General features: G+C 34.7%; 3 protein-coding genes across 3 annotated transcripts; all 3 read left to right on the top strand.

Moving 5' to 3' along the window:
• Positions 1 to 209: 209 nt before the first annotated feature.
• On the top strand, positions 210 to 2746 carry LOC113495613 (brachyurin-like). Its single transcript, XM_026874435.1, has 5 exons — positions 210 to 483; positions 917 to 1184; positions 1556 to 1654; positions 2031 to 2224; positions 2603 to 2746. Exons 1-5 carry the CDS (start codon positions 283 to 285, stop codon positions 2702 to 2704), a joined length of 864 nt encoding a protein of 287 aa, XP_026730236.1. The 5' UTR covers positions 210 to 282; the 3' UTR covers positions 2705 to 2746.
• Positions 2747 to 8895: 6149 nt separating this feature from the next.
• LOC113495708 (UDP-glucuronosyltransferase 2B4-like) lies at positions 8896 to 13071 on the top strand. The gene is made up of 4 exons (XM_026874600.1): positions 8896 to 9993; positions 10521 to 10740; positions 11196 to 11412; positions 12605 to 13071. Exons 1-4 carry the CDS (start codon positions 9166 to 9168, stop codon positions 12915 to 12917), a joined length of 1578 nt encoding a protein of 525 aa, XP_026730401.1. The 5' UTR covers positions 8896 to 9165; the 3' UTR covers positions 12918 to 13071.
• Positions 13072 to 15947: 2876 nt separating this feature from the next.
• LOC113495709 (UDP-glucuronosyltransferase 2A3-like) lies at positions 15948 to 22956 on the top strand. Its single transcript, XM_026874602.1, has 4 exons — positions 15948 to 16848; positions 19221 to 19443; positions 20814 to 21030; positions 22589 to 22956. Exons 1-4 carry the CDS (start codon positions 16036 to 16038, stop codon positions 22857 to 22859), a joined length of 1524 nt encoding a protein of 507 aa, XP_026730403.1. The 5' UTR covers positions 15948 to 16035; the 3' UTR covers positions 22860 to 22956.
• Positions 22957 to 23064: the final 108 nt, after the last annotated feature.

Here is a 23064-nt window from a genome sequence, read left to right as displayed (position 1 = left end):
AAGGAATAGTCTGTTTATTTGTATATACGGCTAGAACACGGATTAGACTTAACATGTTAAAATTTCTGTGGGACTATGTTGTGTGTGTGTTTAACGATAAGTTAGAAGAATAAAAGTAATTCGTGTACCAACAAAAATACGCATGAAGTAGGACTGGTTTTTTTTAACAAAATATCTATTATTATCCGTATTTTATTGATTAGATGTAATTTGATGAACGATAAGATTGTAAATAACATTATAAATCGAATTTTATGACCGGAAAGGTGTATTTGTCACAATATGAGACTCTTAATCAGTGTTGTGTACTTGGCTTTGGCCACCACGGTCTCCGCAGACGAGACATTTGATATCAATGATGCAGTGTACAATTATCACGCAAGGATTGGTATTCCTGAAGCCAACAGAATAAGAGAATCTGAAAATCGTCAAAATAAGGTCGTTGGAGGATCGATAACGGACGTAAAATATGTTCCATATCAGGTAAGAGTTTTAGCTCCGCTTTATTAAGAATTGTTACAAAAAATATTTCCTTTTCATTTAAATCAGTTAATTACTGACTGAAGAGTTGCCAGACCGTCTTGCAACTGTGTTCTATTCGGTGGCTCTTTAATAAACGTCCAGTATCACATTACCATAATATTTTGGTGTCATTGAGTTACTAAAAAATAACCCATTAATAATGTAGTTACTACATATTTGAGCCACTTAAAACTAACCCATTCCACACAAAAGACGTCGAAATTTTACTTATTACATACAACTTATTTCTTCATTTCACATTTGTCAACTTTAAAAAATATATTGACTGTGTATTTACAACCTAGAATACTCTTAAATAAGTACTTAAAAACAAAAACAATAATTAAATAAAACAATTAAGAGAAAGAAATCGCAACTAAATATTACATTTTAGGCAGGTCTCGTTATTGAGATAATCCCATCGTTCACATCTGTGTGTGGGGGATCCCTGATCTCTGCAACTCGTGTGCTGACAGCTGCGCACTGCAAGAATGACGGGTTCATCACAGCCAGTATCTTCACTGTTGTCCTTGGGTCCAACACTCTGTTCAGAGGTGGTCTTCGCATCGTCACTAACGATGTTGTCATACACCCGCGATGGGACCCCAGAATAGTTGCGAATGATATAGCGGTCATTCGCATTAACCCCGTTTGTTTTACTGGTAAGCTATTAATACTTCGAGGACTTTTAGATATATTGATATAAATAAATTTTGTGTTATGTATTTTTAAAGACTTTAGCCAGCCTTTTTGATCCAATGTTTGTTGGCGCCTTGCGATGGGATTCCGATCACCGGATCAACTAAATCAAGTTAACTATTAACTAGAGTATTTATTAAAGCAACAGTTCAAGGCTGCACGTGTAGCTAGCAAACAATTCCAAGAAAGTAATTTTTACCCTTATCAATGCAATATTTACCTGAATGAAATACAAATTTACGGATCAAAGTTTTTATCGCGTATATTGATAATTAATGACATCGCAATATTCTTGTTTTCTTTATTTATCATGTCCGCGAATGTTTTGTTCTAGATGTTATCCAGCCCATCAACCTGCCCAGTGTTCGAGATATCTTCAATGACTTCGTTGACTACAACGCCGTCGTGTCTGGCTACGGGATCACTGCTGATGGCAAGTATACAATCTTCGATTAAATAGCATCGAGTAGGATTTGTCAATTTGATCTGCTAACTTATTGTCATATGTCAAAGAATAATATTTGTGTTATCAAAATCAATAGACTGATGGACATTATTTAACTAAAAAAAATAAGCGGGCCAAAGGCATAATCCCTACAATTACCGATCTAGCTGCTGGTAAATAACCAACATTGAATGATCATTAGTTGCAGCACTTAATAATTGTTTAAACTTTAAACATAAGGTGGACTTAATGCCGCAAGGCACTATCTAACAGTCAACCTTTATGTCTAATAGAAAAGCACTTACGGTAGAACTAGTGCAGCGAACCATATATATTTTTTAAATTATTTTGTCCTTATACACAGGTAGTTTTGTCAGTGACAATCAGGTGATCAGTTCAGTGACAGTGCCGGTCATAACAAATAATGAATGCCGAGCTTTCTATGCAAATTTCATCACAAGTTCTATCATATGCACGAGCGGAGCTGGCGGTAAGGGCGCTTGTAGGGGAGACTCGGGAGGCCCACTTGCAGCCACCATCGCTGACAAACCTGTCTTGGTAAGATTTAGATATCAAACAAATTAAACACTTCTGACATTTAAAGCTTTTTTCGTATAGCGGGGAATTCTCATGGATAAAAAAGGAGATAAAAAAAAGCCAAGAGTCAGACTATTACCGTCTACACCACGAATGCAACAACGCGGGGTGTTTTGATGCGTGGCAAAGCGTAGTATCGAGAAGGAGGACCTTTAAACAAATGTTTAAAAACATTTTCTCTTGCAGTAGTATGAAAAGGCTTGCATTTTGCCAAACAAGAAACGATTGCAGATTTTGGAATTTGTTTTAGGAGTATTCTTTCCTCTATTGTGTTTTTTTACACCGGCCTAGATGTCCAGATTTAAGAAATAATTAATAAGACATCTAAATTGTTTTCAGATCGGATTATCGTCTTTTGGCAGCTCAATATCCTGCTCTCAAGGGTTCCCATCCGCCTTTACAAGAATAACATCATTTGTGACTTGGATCCATACAATTTAATCTCATTTAAATATTTATAATTATAAGTTAATATACTATTTTTCTTTTATTTTTATTTTTGGATGGTTATCGCTCTTTGGGGGAGGGCTACGTTCAGCAGTGGACGGCGATAGGCTGAGATGATGATGATGATGATATTATTTTTCAAAAGTGGTTTTCTTTTATTTGCTATTGTCTAATCCATTCCAAGTGTTCGGTAGTCCAGCCTTAAGACATGACATATGACATATTATCTTATGAAATGAAATAAAAGTATCAATTAGGTCATTAATTTTCTTGAAATAAGTATGTATACTAATCAACGGTTATCATTACTAGTCAGAATCGAGTACGGATTATTCTGTTTTGTTATTTGTTTTTAACGCGATTCGTTAAGAAGCGGAACTATAATATATGTATTTAATCATGAATCACGTAATTACGAGCCGGCTAATCAGTTTGCGTAAAATACTAATGAGGTACACACTTACACCCTTAATAGTGTTACCGTTTGTATTTACACGTGCTACTGAGAGCAACCTCAAGGCTGTTGGCGTACATTATAAATGGCTCTAAAAGCGGTCGCCACAGCGCTTGCACTTAGTGAAACGAGGTACCACCGTACGTGCCCCAATTAGCCAATATTCCACTAATAGTTATATGAAGCATTAGGAATAATACGGCGGGCGGTCGCTCTACATCCACTTAATCTACCGAGTCTAATGGGACGTCGCCCCTTCGTTTTGGCTTTTGGAATAAAGCTGGTTACCTAATCGAAATGGAATTGATTTGTATGTCGGTAAACTGTCAATACAAGTTAAAGAAGGGCAGAGTTGTTTGGTGAGACGAGTTTTATTTGTTTTTGTTAGTTATTTAGAATGGTAATATACGTAATGAAGTAGGTTAAAGTTGACTATCTCAAAAACTAGTGAACTGATTTTCATGAAACTTGCAGTAGGTATCTCTTACGTTAGTTTACCTTTGACTTTTGCATGCAACTGTCATATGACTGAGTTATCACTGCCTTTATACTGAATGACTGATAAATTGGTAATTACAGATGTATAAAAAACAACATCAGATTAATAATGTAACAAATCAACATTTTTAAACAAACCGAAACATTATTCGAATTTATCCACCTAACCTTCCTATTGATTCCTAAATGTCGCCATCTGAATTTTCAAAGAATTGTTCGTGTACACAATAAATCAATAAATAAAAAATATAAATACAATCTGACATATTTTCATGGAATTTATTCCATTTCTTTATCTATTAAGGTTAGTTATTGTTCATGTCAACCTTGACTGGCGGATGCAAAATGACTAAACCAAATGTATGAAATACAAACCGTCTCGCTTGGTTCTACAGCCTGAGGCGACAGATCCCATTCGGTTTTGGATTCCAGTGGCAGGTTCATTGGCTGGATTGGATATTATATCGGTCAAACAATCAATGCAAAGTTATTGCCTCGTATACTTTACGGCCTGGCCTTGTGGTTAGTGACCCTGATGGCTATACAGGAGATCGTGGATTCGATTCCGACCCAGGACAAATGTTTGTGAGATGAGCGCGATCATTTGTACTGCGCCTAGGGGTTATTTATCTGTACTTTATATGTGTTTAAAAATATATATAAGTATATTTTAATCAATGTCTTAGTCGATGTAAAACGTCCGTTTTTACTACCTATTAAACAACGGTCACTGACCAAGTCTACGGTTTACGTGATATGAAAGAATTATAATATGTTCTCTCATAACATGAGAAATGTAATAATAATTATATAAATCCCTTTAAAGTGTTACAAAAGCATTAGCAACAAAATAAACAACAAATCCTCAACAAGATAGGGTGTCGTTTAGCAAATCACTTCTCCCTCGCAACAAATACATCAATATCATAAAACAGGCGCGCGGACCGTTTGAAAAATGAATGAAGTTATCAATCCTGAGAAGGGAATAATTGAGAGTGGGTACAATCGAGATATGATTGATCTCACACCTCACCGGCCCATCAAATCGCTCTTCAAAGGGTAAATCTATATTTAAGTGGGCGAACTTCCCTCTTGTAATTACATTTTTATGTTGTCGAAGACCCCGCTCGGTACTAATGCTTCTTACAAATGCGAATATAATAGAGCGAGCCGCGGTTTGGAAGAGACGAGATCTCTTTCAGGGTGCGCCCATCCTTCGTGTATGTTATGTTGAATTGTATTAGAAAAAAAAAATCTCGAACATTGTCAATTGATTCAAATTTAAATTACAGTAATGTATTATGTCATCCATATTTTTGTATGTATAACAAAATTTAGTCATTAAAAATAAGTTACAACTACGGTGTCACAGAAGACGGGTAGGAATAGATAGTTCCAGTGGATTTCTATCGGCTCACAAAAAGTACCTGCGAGGCATTTCAGAGCGAGAGGTACAAGGAACTTACAAAATTTTCTAAAATATCTAATGCTAGGTATTCGTATAGCTTCATCTAGACAAATAGTATTGTAACCTCTTCTCTTAAACATCACTATTATTAACATTTCAAATGCAAGTGCAGTTTAAATATTACAAGTTTGAAACTGCTTGCGAGATTTAAAGCATAATCGGATTAATGTAAAGTTTTTCTTTAACTAATTGTCGTGCATCATAAATATCGTTAAGATATTATAGAAACACGCCTTTCTACACGCTAAACTAAGTAAAGCTCGACGCCTAAGCCTGCTAAAGCCAGGGTAGGCAGGTTACAAGTAAACACTGCCTAAGTAATAGACCATAATTCCTCTTAATCCGACAGTCTGGAGTTTTTTCTAACAATTTATAGGGCTGGCGAGCCCAGAATATAAACATATTAATCCTTACTAATATTAATATTATAAATGTGAAAGTAACTCTGTCTCTCTGTCTGACTGTCTGTCTGTTACGCTTTCATGTCTAAACCACAGAACTGATTTTAAAGAAATTTGGTAGGTACAGAGATAGAGTTGACCTTGAGGACGAATATAGGATAGTTTTTATACCGGACTTTTGAAGAGTTCCCTTGGAAACGCGATATAACCGACCTCGACGCGGGCGAAAAGCTAGTTAGGTATAATCGGAAGATTATGTCGACACATCCGATTCCAAAATATTATTTTTAAACGAATTAATCTGTTAATTTGTTGTATCTTTGAAGTATTATAGGATTATTAACTTTCAATTATTTTAATCTTTTAGCAATATTTGTTGTCGTATTATAAATAGATATTAAAAATAAAAAGTCTTTATTTTATTGTTACGAAATGTGCAACTGTGTATGGTATTTAAACTTAACCATCTGATCGGTAAAAAAAGGATTTTTGATTTACGAAAACAAAAACTAAAGAAGACAGAAGAGTGTTGTAGTGACTTGAAATCTCTCGACACGTAATTTCCTAGTATCTTTTGAAATGGCCCCCACATCTATTCATTTCACCATCCTTAATGAATTTTATCTTCCTAATTTAAAAATATGTATGCGATATTTTTTTATTCAAATAGTCAATAATAATAATGATTTGTGTGTCAACCCTATCGGAAACCATACGACAGTGTCTGGGTAGCGGCGACGAGGACTGTCTACTCAATGCCTGACATGCAATTATTTTTATTTGAAAACAATTAATATTATTCCAATCATTCAATTTTAAAACAATTGACTACGTATTTGTTAAAATCGAGTAGGAAATAAACATTGAATTTGTATCCGTTAATTAGTAACCAAGTCAGATAATTATATGTAGGCAGCTCGCAATTTGTAAATTTTAACGTAAGTGAACCCGTCATACAGTAGTGCTACTGCACGTTAATTCGAATTTACTTTGTCACACTAATTACAAAATCGATTGTTCTAGAATTGAACTTAGTGTTTACTTAATATCGCAATTTATAATTGATAAATGACTGTTATTTATAGACACTGCATCGATAAGGCATCGGAACAATCTATAATTAAATACTTTATGTTATTTTGTTATTAATAATAATATATTTACCGAATAAATGAGTGACAACAAAATGTGTTAACTATGATCTCTTGAAAGAAAACTGTTGTAGCTATGAAAGCAACAAGGGGTAGGTACTACATACTGCAGATACTAAATGCCCAAGAAATATCTTCCACAATTGTACAATTCAAAATTCTGACTGCACGGGCAGTCATCAGACCCAAAGTGTGCAACCTATCGCGCTGGTACGATACCCGCGTAGAATAATTTCGTGATCCATGAATGTAACTTGTGCCTATGACTGGAATGTTTGTGAAACCCCCGCGACCCATTTTGCACGTTTCTAGCGATATCTCACCCTTCTTTAAATAGTAAAGGTGCTAGTACCACTCCAGAGGCTAAAATGGAATCATTTTAGATTTTTTTTTTTAAATCGCCAACCATATATTAATGTGCTAGTACCACTCCAGAGGCTAAAATGGAATCATTTTAGATTTTTTTGTTTAAATCGCCAACCATATATTAATGTGCTAGTACCACTCCAGAGGCTAAAATGGAATCATTTTAGATTTTTTTGTTTAAATCGTCAACCATATATTAATGTGCTAGTACCACTCCAGAGGCTAAAATGGAATCATTTTAGATTTTTTTGTTTAAATCGCCAACCATATATTAATGTGCTAGTACCACTCCAGAGGCTAAAATGGAATCATTTTAGATTTTTTTGTTTAAATCGTCAACCATATATTAATGTGCTAGTACCACTCCAGAGGCTAAAATGGAATCATTTTAGATTTTTTTGTTTAAATCGCCAACCATATATTAATGTGCTAGTACCACTCCAGAGGCTAAAATGAAATCATTTTAGTTTTTTTTGTTTAAATCGCCAACCATATATTAATGTGCTAGTACCACTCCAGAGGCTAAAATGGAATCATTTTAGATTTTTTTGTTTAAATCGCCAACCATATATTAATGTGCTAGTACCACTCCAGAGGCTAAAATGAAATCATTTTAGATTTTTTTGTTTAAATCGCCAACCATATATTAATGTGCTAGTACCACTCCAGAGGCTAAAATGGAATCATTTTAGATTTTTTTGTTTAAATCGCCAACCATATATTAATGTGCTAGTACCACTCCAGAGGCTAAAATGAAATCATTTTAGATTTTTTTGTTTAAATCGCCAACCATATATTAATGTGCTAGTACCACTCCAGAGGCTAAAATGAAATCATTTTAGATTTTTTTGTTTAAATCGCCAACCATATATTAATGTGCTAGTACCACTCCAGAGGCTAAAATGAAATCATTTTAGATTTTTTTTGTTTAAATCGCCAACCATATATTAATGTGCCCTATAGTGGAACACTTTAGGCTTGTAATAAAGAAATAACGGTTTATTATCTTCAAATAGATACCTGCAAATGGTTAACGCTAGGTTTGAGAAGGGGTCAACGACCGCGCTTGTATAACGCCGCGTCATGGTAAACTTTCTCTTACTTATACAAAAGCATAAACTTTACACTTCTATGATTCTCACTGCATGCAATATCTCACTAATGTTAGAGTACATGGGTACTACAGTTTAATCTCTAAAGAAAAGTAAAGACTAAATAACTTCACTTTTACATCAACGTAAAAAGAAAATATAGAAACAGTTAATAACCGAAAACCTACTTCACCTTCCCATATAAAAAAAGGGTCGATATGAAAATTAATTTCATATTCATACGTGCATAACAGCTACTAGATCCCATTTTACATTAATATAAAGGGTACTAAAACGCCACATATCCCTACTTATAAGTGTGTGCCCGTTTATTAAGCAACCACGAACAATAGTTGCTATTGTTTTGTGATGCAACATCGTGAGGTCGCGGCTACCCGCTTTACAATAGAATAGCCAGTCTGCCGACCCCCAAACGTACAGCAACGTCATTGAGACAAAATCTGATAATTACTTAGTAAACCGATTAGAGGTAATTAAGAGACAAACAATGCGTAACTCAAATAGTCTCACTAAAGTAGGTAAATACTAATTTTACAATTATTTTTATTAATTTACGGCAAGGAATATGGTATTTAGCACCCTGAATAAATCACATATTGATAGGTGCATAAAATAAACTCTTTGCATTTTGTAATCTGGAAACACGAACCGTATCGTATTGGTATTTAGTAATCGATTTATGGCAAATATAAACAGTAGATAATTTATCGTAAAAACGTCATACTGCGTTTAATTATGTATTCGCTTATTAATTTAGTAGCCGGCACAACACCGGAGCAGGCGCACGCTTGCACGACACACACACACAACATGTAAAGCGAGGTCATGATCAATGACATCAGTGTAGTCACCGAATATTTCTGATTCTTACGAAACCACCGTGGCGTCAACGGTATGGTTACCTCATACCATCTACCTATTATTAGATAGCTACGTAAGCCGGCATCCATTTACGCCCTAGTAACCAACAAACTGTGCGGCAACTCGAACGCGTCCGCATCGAAAATGACAAAACACATAATTTTGTCTTTGTATTTCATCGCAACCATATTCGCGACGGACTGTTATAAAATTCTCGGAATATTCCCGTCGTTAGATCGCAACCACTACCTCACTTACCGTGAATTAATTCGGGAATTGGCGAATCGAAACCATGAAGTCACATTGATTAGCCATTACCAAATGCCGGATGCACCGGCTTCGTATAAAGAAATATTATTGAGTGAAGACTTACAAAAAGTGTATAAAGACTTATCGTTTGAATCTGTGATAGTGAATGAAGTGTCGCGAGTGCCGATTGAAACTTTAGAGGCGACTAAAACCGGCAACGATGACTGCAAGACTCTAATGAACAACCACCAAGTGTTGCACATGTTGAGGACGCGACCTCGGTACGATGTAATATTAGTCGAGTCGTACAACAGTGACTGCGGTCTGGCGCTGGCCGCCAACCTCAGTGCACCTTACATAGCCTTCAACCCGCACCCTCTCCAGCCTTGGCACTACAGTCGACTGGGTATCAATTTCAATTCAGCATATGTAAGCCAATCAGGCCTGTCCTACGGAAAGGGACCTTGGTATTTTGAGCGCCTCAAGAGCTATGTATTGTATTACATTACGAACTGCTTATACTACGTCGCTTCGCAAGTAACGGACCATGTGTACTTGTACAAGTATCTGGGCGATGACCTGCCATCTTTGGAAAGTATTGCGTCGCACGCTCGTCTAGTGTTTGTAAACACACATCAGTCGGTGTACGGCGGTGTTGCCAGACCTGATAATGTAATTGATATTGGTGGAATTCATGTGAGACCGCCAAAAATTCTCCCGACTGTAAGTATTTTTGTCAAATGATGCATAAATAGAACAGAGTTAATATTGTATTTGAGACCATATTTCGTAGACTAAATGTGACGTGCATTTCATGTTTTGCACTGTTGCCACTCCAGTGAACGCATTGAAAGCAGTATCAACATTAATTAACGATGATTGTTTATGCACAATTTCCGTTTATGATCAATTAGGCCAAAGCATTGACACTACGACTGGCATAAACATGAAAAGACAATATTGATTTAAGATCACACATTTCAAGGATGATACAAAACCACGCCGAATTCTAATATGAGTAATAAAATATCGGAATTATTGACTTAGCGATAATGACTCATGTGTCTTAAATAAAAAGATATAAAATTCGAGAAAATAAAATATTGTCTTCCAAGAACTTCCCTTTGCTCTCAATACCGCATCATATAAAGATGGATGCGTCTTGGATCCTAATAGCATTACATGCTCAAAGCATTTCATTATATACAGACAGTAGACACTATCAGTAACTCAATTTTCTAACTTTACAGGAAATAGAGAGATTTATAAACGAGGCCGAGCACGGAGTAATATACGTGAACCTTGGTACTGCCACTAAGGATGCCACGCTTCCCGGTGATAAATTAAACGAACTGTTATCAACGTTTGGTAAATTGCCTCTGAGGGTCCTTTGGAAATGGGACGGGGGCAATCTGCAACTGCCGAGAAACGTTATGACTATGAAATGGCTCCCACAATACGATATATTAAGTAAGTACACCCACATGTGTTAAGATATACTGGTAATCGTCTGCGGCTATTAAATTACTTAATTATGTTTATTGTTGTTCAGTCTCAATCAAGGCCTATTTGGATTTACATTTGCATTTTAATTGCACTTTATACATATTTTAACTATGAAAGGGTGAGCGAAACAGGGATATGTTGACTTTGAAAAAATGCTACTTAATAACCTAATTTGCATAAATAAGTTTTTCATTTTGATTTTAATGAAACAATTGCACTCCATCCGATATTTCGGTCTTTAATTAGCTAGGTCCTCTTGTACTGTATAGGTATATGAGTATTTCCTAAATTCATGGTTTCTTGGAGACGAAAAATAAATGTTAACATTTTTAAAAAGCAAAACAGTCATAGACGTTTCCTCCCTTTCATACAAGTATTATGAAAAAAATAGTTCTTAAAAACACAATTGAATATTTCAGAACACGAGAATGTGAAAGCTTTCATATCACATGCTGGGATACTCAGTACTATAGAAGCGATAGACGCGGGAGTACCAGTAGTTGCAGTACCACTCTTCGGAGACCAGTACGGGAACGCAGCGGCCTTGCAGGACTCTGGTATTGGAACCATCGTACACTATCAGGACCTGAAGAAGGAATACCTTTTGGACGCTATTAATGAGGTTTTAGATCCCATGTGAGTATGAATGACAGCAATTGATACTATAGATTACAAGCAGATGATTATATGACTGCACGGATAACCACGTCAAACCCACTGTGCGCGACATGTCGGCGGTTTGATCCCCGCGTAGAATAAGCATTTATGTGATTTCTGAATGCCTGTTCTGGTTGTATCTGTCAACCGTCTTTGTGCATGTACACTAAATGTTACTGAAATCCCCTGAAGCAAGGATAAAATCCCTGAGTACGGTATCCGTTTAGAAAAATACATTATAGGCAGAGCATATAAACACAAATGCACATGATTTTGATATTTTTAATAAGAATATTAATGTTAATGCATCTCCTTTGCTTGGCTTGAACACATCCTCTCAACTGTTAAAGCACTGCTGCCATAGGGATGAAGTCAAATGGCAAATTGGGGATTTAATCGTGCCTTCATACATGTACTTGAAATAGAATGATCATATATTACGCCAGTTAGTTCGGCAACCCTTATTTATCAATCTTAATGTGTTCATGGAATTTTCAGAAATATCGTAAAGTAAAGACTACCTTTATTGCTAGATTATAACAATTCTGCCCTTATGTTCCAAAATTTTATTTTTTATATAACCCTTGATTTGTACTTCACTTAGTAGTGTAATTCAGAGGTACTTATATAATGTTACAAATGGCATGTCAATATAAAAAAACATGTCAAAGATAATATTACAATAAGTTATGATTCAAGGTATTGAAAGTTTAACAAAACTGGGTCATATTCACGTAGTGCAAACATTCAGGCTGGAGTTCACTGATTAGTGCATTTCTAGATGTATTTATATTTTTTTTAAGTTTTATTATCATTGTGATATTAATAAGGTAAAATGAATAAAGAGATTTGTTTACGATTGAATATTGAGAAAAAATAACGCATTTTAGCTTATTACAATTTAGGTATATTTCTTTTTAATTACAAAACGGAAGGATTCTTAAAAAGTTAAAATTATGAGAGATATACATAAAATATGATTTTTTTCATACTAAATAAACAACTAATTTTTTTCGTAACTAGGTTTGAAAAAAATGACATCTTACTAGCTTTAACGATTTCAGGAAACATTGACCATTAAATCAAAACCACCGTAATCTTGTTTCACTTGAAATAATAGGCCCTCTTTATTACAATAACAATATAACGTTATCTTATCGATCAATTCCAGATGGCAACAGCGTGCAAAGTTCGTATCGAGATTGTGGCACGACCGTCCAATGTCACCTTCAGAGACCGCCATCTACTGGACGGAGTATGTCGCACGGTACCAGGGGGCACCTAACCTTCAGACTGCATCAGCCAATGTACCCTTCTACCAACAGCTCGAGATTGATGTACTAGCATTTATCGTATTAGTACTGTACATACTGAGCTACGCACTGTACAAAATCCTTTCAGCCCTCTGTTGTTGCTGCTCCAGGAGTGAAGCTACAGAGTCTGTTGAAGAAAGGAGGTCGTCAAAGAGAGTGAAGTTTGAATAAAACTTTTTAAATAAACTTGATATTTCAAGATTAATCTCAGTCTTTAAAGACATGCTGTACTTACGTACGATATTATTAAACATGACTGGTTTGTAGGATTTTTTAAGGAGAGTTATTTAATGTTTTTGTTAAATAAAAATGTTTATTAATGTTTTGTCAGTTTCTATTTTTGACTTCATAAATTATTCCATATTTTTCGATTCTAATCAAAAGATAACAAAACTTATCTAAATTACCAAATCAGCCTTAGGAGAAGCCTTTTAGATACATATTTTATACATTTTTAGTATAATAAATGAAATGTCACGAGTGTCTCATAATTAGATTTTAATGTATGCCTTAAGGTCTTAAATTGTATTTAGCATATATTTTACTATATCCGATTTCATGCAGTTCTTCCGCAAGATTCAAAATCGATAAGAAAAGAGATCTTATCATAGAAAGACAAATATCAAAGTGTTTAAAAAACATTTTGGTTGCAAAACATGTCTAATTTATTATGAATAATGAAATTCTAATGTAAGGCATTGATATTGAAGACATTATTTTTCTATGTATGTGGTGATCTAGACAAACGGGGTCAACGACTTCCGCCAATTAAATAAATACTTTTTTTCAAAGTTGTCTTCCGTCTAATCTGACATCATAATGTTCTATTAAGGAATGCTAAGCAGCTTTTTTGGAATGACCTGTTCTTTAAATGTATTTTGAAAAGATCACACTCCTTTTTTGTTAGTCGTGTCATAAAAGATTTTGTCTTCAATTAACACATAATTATGTAGTTATAACGGATTTTTGAAACATGGCTTATTGAAAGAAAAATATGCTAATATAATATATCAAACTAGCTGTTGCCCGATGATGGATGTTTTAGAAAACTGTCTTCTTCCCGATCGATTATAAAAAAAGGTCCTTACCAAAAAAAAAAATCTCCTACTTCTTATGTTAAGAATTTCTTCGTGGAATAGAGATGCCGCTCTAACAACTCTGGGTGTCTTGTCAACTCTTTCTGTTTGTGAAACCTCCCGTCACACAAACTCCTTTTGAATAACGGCAGTTATTCGAAAATTAAAGGAAAAATAAGGACATCGTGTAATGCCGTCCTGCTTTAACAACTCAAATAGTCGTTACTTGAAAATGTGGTAGAAGTCCCCCTGTTTCGCAAGAGCTCAGTTACTACTAACTCTTCAAAAATATTTCTTTAAAGGGTAAAGCTTGATAAATGATAGCTTTATTTGAAATGCGACAGTGACCTATATAACTGAATATTTTATAAATCAGTGTAGAAGCTTCTTTGACGTTTACTGGGTCTCAAAAAGGTGGTGAGGAATATTTAAATTGTATTTTGTTCTTCTTAATTGATTGTTTTCATTGTTTGACAAAAAATTACATTAACATAAAGAAGGTCAAATTTAATCATTCTATATGTTTGTATATTTAAAAATAGTATGTAAATATTATCGGCCGTAATGAGTTTTGTATAATTACGTCGACATTTTATTTTCTTTTTATTTGTACTCCAAGGGTAAATTTATAGGAAGTCTAGATACGATTAATCGAGAACGGAATGAAACGTGAGATTTAATCATGATATATTCGCCACAGCTATATGAGAAGATATATATATAGTCACTATCCTTTTATAGTGAAATATAGCATTTATTTGCAGAAATATTCAGATCTAGGCACTAGTCAATACAGTAATCTCTATTTTCTTCTATTTAATGCCAGCTTTTTGACTTCCCTGAATGTTTCTCCTGCTGTTCATTCTTTTCTCTGATGTATATACATTCTCCTTGGTCTTCCTTGCTCCACCTAATTGTCGAACGAGGAACGAGGAATAATAATTTATCTGCAATTAAAGTTTGTTAGAAGAAAATCTTTATTTAAACTAGTAAGAACGTAACAATAAACTCATGTATGTACATAAAGGAAGTTCCTTTAAAAATAACTGAGTCAGTTCGACCTTCATACAAATACGCAAATTAACTGCATGAACTTGCAATTCGGTCGTTTTTAGGGAAAAAGATTTTCATATACCTTAGTTGGACAATTCTAGTCAAAACAAATTAAAAAAGAATGCATGCCTAAAATGGAACATTTAATGAGAGTAGAGATTAACAATGTATTAAACTATTTTTAAACGTATTCTTTTGCGGTTCAGCATTAAGTTGTATGCCACATTTCTTTGCAAAAAATTCAAGGTTGCGCACTGTTCTTAATATAAATGACTATAGGATCTGTTCCAGAATATTATTATGTGACACTATATTTAAACCATTCATCAAAAAAATCTGAAATGTCTTAGTGGACACAATGATAAAGAATTTGCAACAGTAAATACACAGAACTGTTAGCTTTATTACCCTTCAGTCAAAGCCCACACCAATCGCTAATAGCATATGGCCGTTAAAACAATTGACAAATATATTCATAACGACATAGAGTTTTGATTTCTATGTTTCCCCATTTTGGGATACGGGAACAAAAGATAGTTGTCTTAAAGAATTCCACAACTACGTCATAGCCCATTGATGCTAAAACATTTTCGTTCTAGTTTTGATCGACAAAGATAAGATTAGAAAGATACTTATCGGCAAAAACCACCATTATATAGCACTTTAAAAAATGATCTGTTATCAATGAAAATACAAATTATTTGTTATAAATAGTCATTTTCACCATCTTCAGCCTTGAATAACCTAACTTGATATAGGCATCCGGGATGCCGCATCCCTCTAATTATAGCATTCTTCACTCGGCCTCTTCTTCATTGCTGCGATGTTTGTAAAATATTCAAACCCATATTTGATGATAAATAATTATACATAATTTTAAATATTTTGCTCATTTTATTGACAGGACTCCCAGGTGAGCCGTTGCTTACAATGATATATGTATTTTCCTTATTCACCCATAAGTCAACGTTAAGATTGCATCGACGGCTAATATATTTGTATTCTAATGATATCCAAAACGACCAATCGAAATGGAGCGGGACGTTATCACTATTTAAACGTACCGCGACAGTTCGGTTCCGCAGTTAGCAGGTCGCTCTAGAGCTAGCACGCGGCTAAGCGCACCAGCTCTATGATACTAACATCGATAGTTTGACAAAATGAAGTTCAATAAACTATTATTGTTGGCCCTCAGTGCCATGGTCAATGGAGTGCTCACACTTAACATTTTAGCAGTGTTTCCGTACCAAGGAAAAAGTCATTTTTTCGTTTTCCACTCATATCTCAAAGAATTAGCGAGAAGAGGACACAATTTGACAGTGATCTCGTACTTCCCGCAGGAAAAACCGATAGAAAACTATCATGACATCAGTCTAGCTGGCAAAGCAAAAATATTGGAAGACGTTTTCCCTATATACAGATCGTATTGGGGGATGATACAAGTAAGTCTGTTTGTGACTAACTCTGGAACAGAGAACTGTAAGGTTTTGCTAGCTGATGAAAACGTACAAAACTTATGGAAAAATAAAGTAAAATTCGATCTAGTGGTTGTGGAAATGTTCAACAGTGATTGTACGTTGGGACTTGCCCACGCCCTGGGCGCACCGGTGGTCGGTCTCACGTCCTGCAACTTAATGCCGTGGCACTACAAGCCTTTCGGGATCCAGTACAATCCTGCTTACGTGTCATTCATGTTCTCGGAAGGAGGCACAAAGCCAACATTATATCAGAGGATCGAAAGAACCATATTCCAGACTTACCTTACCACTTTGTACAAGTATAACAGCCAGAGAGTCGACCAACGCACATTGGCACAATATTTCGACAATGTTCCCCCGCTAGAAGAATTGAGTCGTGATATAAAGTTTGTGCTGCTGTACTCACATTTCGTGCTCACTGGTCCCAATCTCTACCCACCTAATGTACAGGAAGTGGGTGGTTACCACGTGGCTGAAGCGAAGCCGTTGCGTGAGGTAAGCCCTTTTGTCTTTTTCGGTTCTACCTAATGGAATTTTCACACAATAAATATCGAGAATATATATATTTTGTTTGATAGACATACACATCATAAATATTTCATTTTTTTATATTTATTTGAAATTGTACTTTATTTAACTTTTCCGTCATTAAATAGATAAAACAAAAAGTTTACTCGTCACTTTATCTGTTATTCTAGATAAGTTAAGAATACATTTAAAACATTCTGAATTACAAGTGAGTGAAAAGAAAATACCAACCAATTGATATGAAAATTACGTTCATGACCCCATTTCTTTTAAAATAAACAAGTTTTATTATCTTTATCATTAGATTTTTTTAGTGAAATGTTTACGCAGACTCTTTTAGCGGCGTTAGACATTAACCCATTTATTTTAAACAAAATTATTTTGAACAGCTAAAGCGTTTCATTTTTCTATTCTAATACACAAATAGAATTTCAATTCTAATTGAAATTCTAATTGTGTTCGACTATGTCTTTCGCATGATGTGATTTCCTATAAATAAGAAAGCATAGAATATTGTTTAATATGCTACACATGTAAGTATGCTTGTATTATGTTATTCTTGTTGGAAATCCAAATAAATAAATATTTTTTTTTGACAATGTAAACAAACATGCATTTATTCAAATTTAAATTATGTTATCTATTCATTTTAATACATTTATTTATATTTTCAATATCTACATCTCATCTAGCTGCATACTTAAAGTATGAATTAAGAAGAAACCTCCGTCATGCATGTTTTTTTGGTCGTAGCTACAGTATTCCACTAAGCAAGCCATTTCAACTGTTTCCCATATTTAGGAAGTTGTAAAAAAATAATATTGGTCCGATTTTCTGCGATCACAGCTTCAGAAAACTTTTGACTAAAAGACCTTGAAAATTTTAATTGGTCCCACTGTTCGAAATCTACAATGCCCCATCTAAATCCTCACACAAAAATAGATATGCTGTCACACAGACAACGAGACAACGCCATATCATTACTCAGATTTTTTAACATTATTATATGTAAAATACAGATATGGGTTAAATTTACATTGACTATAAATAATAGGCCATTCATTTCGAGTCATACGGTTACACAGAACATTATCTGGATCGAATTAATAAAATAATTTTATCTTAAAACAAGACCAGTTTTCGTCACAACGATTCAAACTAGCCCAAACTGGATGGGGAAGTTCGTTTCATAGAGGAGCTCGTGCCGGTCATTTCAATGTCATCAAATTATCGCATAGCCACGCAATATTGATATCCATGCAAATCTGTAGCATAATCGAAACTCGGCAAGTAAATATGCTCAATTTGGTTGGATGCGTTGGATACCTAAGACATTTTCGCGTGCCGGAATCCGAATCTAAGACCTTTTACTTCGCAGTCCAACAACAGCATCATTGTCATGCACACTTCAGTCTACTAGCAAAAGAATATTATCGTGTTTGTTTAATCAAATAATTATAGCATCACGTTTCAGTAACCGGTTTATAAGGTATCACGACTTACCATGCTAATGTTCACACATTATACACCTATCCTATGATATAACTGTATGATGAAATCATCGACTGTCTTCGGTGAAACAAATGTACACTCATTATCTCAGCCTGGAATACCACCTGTGAACAAAGTCGTTCCATAAAATTCTCTGCGCTGCTCGCATCCAACGCTTCCCTGAGGTCTTGGCCAAATTATTGCCGACTTGTTCTAAGCCTGACCACTATGCGCCTTCCGTTACGCAGTCGCCACTCGAGTTATTCTAATAGGTCTGATAACTATCTGGCCTCCAAGTTTTTTCTCTGATTGAGTCAAATTTTTGAATGTATCAAAAAGAATGAGAAAATGTAATTCATTTATTCTAGTTAGGCTACAAAGCAATTCTTTTATAAATAAATCAATAAGCTTATGCTTGTAGTGCTTAAAAATCTGCTTAATATATTGCTCTACAAAGTTGTGTATTAATGAGTTAATGACGAGGTCTAAGTATAAAATAAAATTTTAGATATTTCAAGAGACCAAATCTCTGGAAATATCAAAAAATTATTTTTTCCAAATATAATTATTGTCATAAAAAATATGTTTACTTTTTTAAATCCAAGGAAAAAAAAGGTTTTTTTTTGTCTGCCTGTCGGTCTGTGCCGGCTAATCCGTCTAACCATAATCAATTAAATCACTAATACCATGAGGTACTTACAACAATTTTCGTTTTTATAACCTGAGCAAGTAGATATGTGTTATAACATCTTTATATTAATGAAATCATTACACAAGGATAAAATATCCTAGTGCGGGGAAATGGAAATTAATATATTGAGGTATTTCATTTTCTCCATTCGTTCCAGGACTTAAAGAAATTCATCGAGGAATCCGAACACGGTGTAATATATATAAGTTTTGGATCGATGTTACGAGCTACTTCTACGCCTAAAGATAAATTGGAGGCCATCATCGGCGCTATATCAGAATTACCGCAGAGAGTCATTTGGAAGTGGGAGGAAAAAACCCTGCCAGGGAACCCGAAAAATATATTCTTATCGAACTGGTTGCCACAGAACGATATACTTGGTAAGTTTGATGGATGCCCGTATAACACATTTGCATTTTTACTAAATATTTTTGATTACTGATCCCTTCAGTAATAGAGAATTGACCTGAACCCTGCGAACGCAAAAAATTGATACCGTGTCGTAGATTAAATCTACTTTATCATTATTAGCCAATAAGCCTAAGTTATTGGCATAAATTGTTATCTAAAATGATCCATCGCGTGTAAGATTAGAACAATAGAGAACAAATGACATTGTGATTACATAAGACAGTATATTTTATAATTTAGGTAAAACTACTACTAACTACTATTACTACATTCGATGCTGAGATCACACGTGTTTATTATTATTAATAGGACAAAATCGCTGCAAATAAGAAATTTGTAATAAATACAAATACTACGATGAAAAATTCAAACTTCGGACAGGACTTGAACCGGTGACTCCTGAGTATACGCGATTGGACAACCTTGTACAGAACTACATGTTATGTAATAGCACTCAAACAAGAAATCCCTTAGAAATATCAATAGCTCCAGAAACTACAACAAATCATCATCAATCCCCTTCCAATGCAGGATTGGCTAATTTGCTACAAGGCTTTTTGATATTGCTATTCCGATACGGAATCCCCTCAGGATAGATTCTAATAAGATACCTCGTTACCCGCTTACGGGTATACCCTTTCACCAAAACATTATCGTTCCGAGAGCAAAAATATTAGATCGAAATTTTCTGAAGATATTTCTGGCTTAAGAAATGGATTTACTTTGTCTTCGGTATAAATGCCTAATTTCATTTATTTTTGCTACCTGGTATATGTCCACAATGAGGTAATGATAATTGCATGATTTACATTGCCATAACTGTTAGTTATAATAGGGCAACAAATTAATCTTTGACGTCAACAATTTTTGAGTTTTCCCTATTATACTGGAATTCGACGAATATGCATTCGTTTAAACGAGGAAAAATACCTTATTTGCGTATTGTTTACGATTAGAATGTGTTTTTCAATGTGTAAGTAAAATTCCTCAAAGACATCGTAATTTGTTTTGCAATTATTTTGGTCTTCCATTAGTGTAGTCGATGCGCACCGTTTAAGCCGTGGCATATGTAGCCGAACATACCCTTTAATAATTACAGACGTGCTTGTTGCCTGACGATGTATTATAATTATAATTGCACGTAAAGTCAAAAATACATTGGTGCCGAGATTCGAATCAAGAACCCATGACTTAGCAATCGAACGTTCAGACCAATATGGTTTCACTGCTACTTATAATTTCGATAAAAAATCACTAATAGATACCATGATAAACACGTACAAGACTGATTAAACTGTCTGTGTAGTATAGATAAAGATTATTTTCAATTGTTTTTCAGCGCACCCAAAAGTTCTGGCGTTTTACTCCCACTGTGGAATGTTGGGAACTACAGAGGCGATGTACCATGGCGTGCCAATGGTCGGTATGCCAGTGTTCGGAGACCAACCGTTAAACGCTGCTGCCGTAGAAGAAAGTGGGCTGGGCGTACAAATTCAAGTCAAAGACCTGACCAAAGAGAGCTTATTGGAGAAGTTCAGGACTGTTTTGGATCCTGCGTAAGTAATCTCTTTTACAGTCAACCGCTGATGATGTGCATACCACCGTTGAAATTGTTGATAAATTTACCTAATCCAATTTGTTAGTACTGTTGTGTTAGGTAACAAAATAAGCTCGACGCCTCAAATATAGTTCAAACACACTAAACACCAATACCGACGGAATGATGTCACTGATAAATTCTTCCACTTATTAATCAGATAACATAATTAGACTTCTGTTACAGTCTGTAATAGTTAAAGCTGGAGTAGTTCTCTATTGAGTCTAGAAATCTTAGTACAAGCTCTGACGACCTTGGAACTGAGTTTATTTAATTACCATGCATCGAAGCATTGCACAAATATTGACCTTGACGTCAAGTCCTGTGTTAGATTAGTGTTATAATCAGAACCAAGGTTGCCATGTGACAAGCAAAGATAGAAGAATATCGTATCATAAGCACTTGATCTTCAAAATGTTTCTTTGTTTAATTCGAATATTAACGATTTGTAGCCATCAGTGTGGTATAGAATCCTCAAAATTGAGTGGTTTTACGAGTCTCCTTTCCCTTCCTTTAAACGTTAAATATTATAATGTTATTGAAAAGTTCAAATTAATATCTAAATAGGCATATAATCGTTAATTTAGTGAATCTATCAGAAAATAGATCGTTAACGTTGAAAGTATGGATATGTTATCAATAATTCGGCGAATAAAAAAATAGGTCGATTTTTTTTTCTTTATAAATACGACTCCCGCACTAAGGAATTTAATCCTTGTATCGCGGGGTGTTTACAAACATGCAAATCACATGCACAAAGACAACCAGACTCAGAACAAGCATTCGTGGATCACACAAATGCTTGTCCTACGCGGGGATCGTACCCGCGACATTCGCTTGATTTTTTTTAAACTTTAAAACAAAAAAAATATAATGCAAAAGAAAATATTCTTTTTAGTTGAGGAAGGAACCTTGGATGTAAAAATTCCAACCATGTTTTTCCTATAAATCTAAATGCGACTAAAACGTCACCTTCAATACTTCCTCTAGTTTTACCTTCTTAGTCTGCAGTACATGTTAGACATAACTGCATTATAGATTACCATACTAGAAACATTCAGCCTATGATGTTTTTTTACTTTCATTTATACTAATAAAGCAAGAGCTCGAGTTTATTTTTTAGGCATAACATCTAATCAGTTCCACCTTGAATAGTCTTAAAGTCAGATTAAAACAGGTGGTAGGTAACCTTCAGCAGAATATTCGACAGAACAATGGTAACTTGTTAAAAATATTGGTTATGTTGTGTCATATTATCCTATCACTAAAAATACGAAGCTAAAACGCTTCACGTCACTAGTCGGAAAAGTTTACTGATAAGCGACGTCACCCAAGATATCAATTTGCTGTATCATTGTCATCTTCGCGATAAAGAAAAAATGCGTATGCAATATCTTGCAAATCTATCGGCCGGATTAATTAGATATTTTTTTGTCAAACACCCAATTAGAATGGAACTAAGCACTACTCATTGAAGAAGAATATTAATCTTCATGAAATGATTTATTCCGTTTCAGGTTTAGGAGTAAGGTGAAGGAGCTGTCTAAACTGTGGAAGGATCGTCCACAGTCAGCAATGGATAGTGCCATTTACTGGACAGAGTTCGCCGCGCGCAGCAAAAAATACACTTTCAGGTCGCCGGCAAGCACCGTTCCCTTATATCAATATCTTTATTTAGACGTATTTGCAGTTTTAGGAGGACTCTTATTCGTTATAATTAATATTCTAAAAACAATAATTCCAATGCTCTTCCAAAATTCCCAAAAAACAAAACTGAAAAGTAAATGAATGAAAATTATGTTAATTTAATTTTTTGCTAGGTTTGTAGGAATGTGTTTTAACGGTGTTTTACCACTGTGATAAATAAAATATTTATTGTTGTTAACTATATCTTTATATTAAAATGAGAACCTATCAAACTGCGGAACTCCCACACTACGTAATTCAACTTCTCAAGTGTCGAGGGGTTTTCATATGCGCAAAACACCAAAAT

The sequence above is a fragment of the Trichoplusia ni genome, chromosome 7 (assembly GCF_003590095.1).
Source record: "Trichoplusia ni isolate ovarian cell line Hi5 chromosome 7, tn1, whole genome shotgun sequence".
NCBI lineage: Eukaryota > Metazoa > Arthropoda > Insecta > Lepidoptera > Noctuidae > Trichoplusia > Trichoplusia ni.
Note: the sequence above shows the minus strand (reverse complement) of the source record. Positions and strands in the feature narration are given on the sequence as shown.

What these genes read in the sequence shown, in the direction of transcription:
- LOC113495613 (XM_026874435.1), top strand. Translation starts at nt 283, where the DNA reads ATGAGACTCTTAATCAGTGTTGTGTACTTGGCTTTGGCCACCACGGTC. An exon ending in TAACCCCGTTTGTTTTACTG is followed by an intron (nt 1,185 to 1,555) that starts GTAAGCTATTAA and finishes GTTTTGTTCTAG; the next exon opens with ATGTTATCCAGCCCATCAAC. An exon ending in CTACGGGATCACTGCTGATG is followed by an intron (nt 1,655 to 2,030) that starts GCAAGTATACAA and finishes CCTTATACACAG; the next exon opens with GTAGTTTTGTCAGTGACAAT.
- LOC113495708 (XM_026874600.1), top strand. Translation starts at nt 9,166, where the DNA reads ATGACAAAACACATAATTTTGTCTTTGTATTTCATCGCAACCATATTC. An exon ending in CGCCAAAAATTCTCCCGACT is followed by an intron (nt 9,994 to 10,520) that starts GTAAGTATTTTT and finishes CTAACTTTACAG; the next exon opens with GAAATAGAGAGATTTATAAA. An exon ending in CCCACAATACGATATATTAA is followed by an intron (nt 10,741 to 11,195) that starts GTAAGTACACCC and finishes TGAATATTTCAG; the next exon opens with AACACGAGAATGTGAAAGCT.
- LOC113495709 (XM_026874602.1), top strand. Translation starts at nt 16,036, where the DNA reads ATGAAGTTCAATAAACTATTATTGTTGGCCCTCAGTGCCATGGTCAAT. An exon ending in AAGCGAAGCCGTTGCGTGAG is followed by an intron (nt 16,849 to 19,220) that starts GTAAGCCCTTTT and finishes CATTCGTTCCAG; the next exon opens with GACTTAAAGAAATTCATCGA. An exon ending in GCCACAGAACGATATACTTG is followed by an intron (nt 19,444 to 20,813) that starts GTAAGTTTGATG and finishes ATTGTTTTTCAG; the next exon opens with CGCACCCAAAAGTTCTGGCG.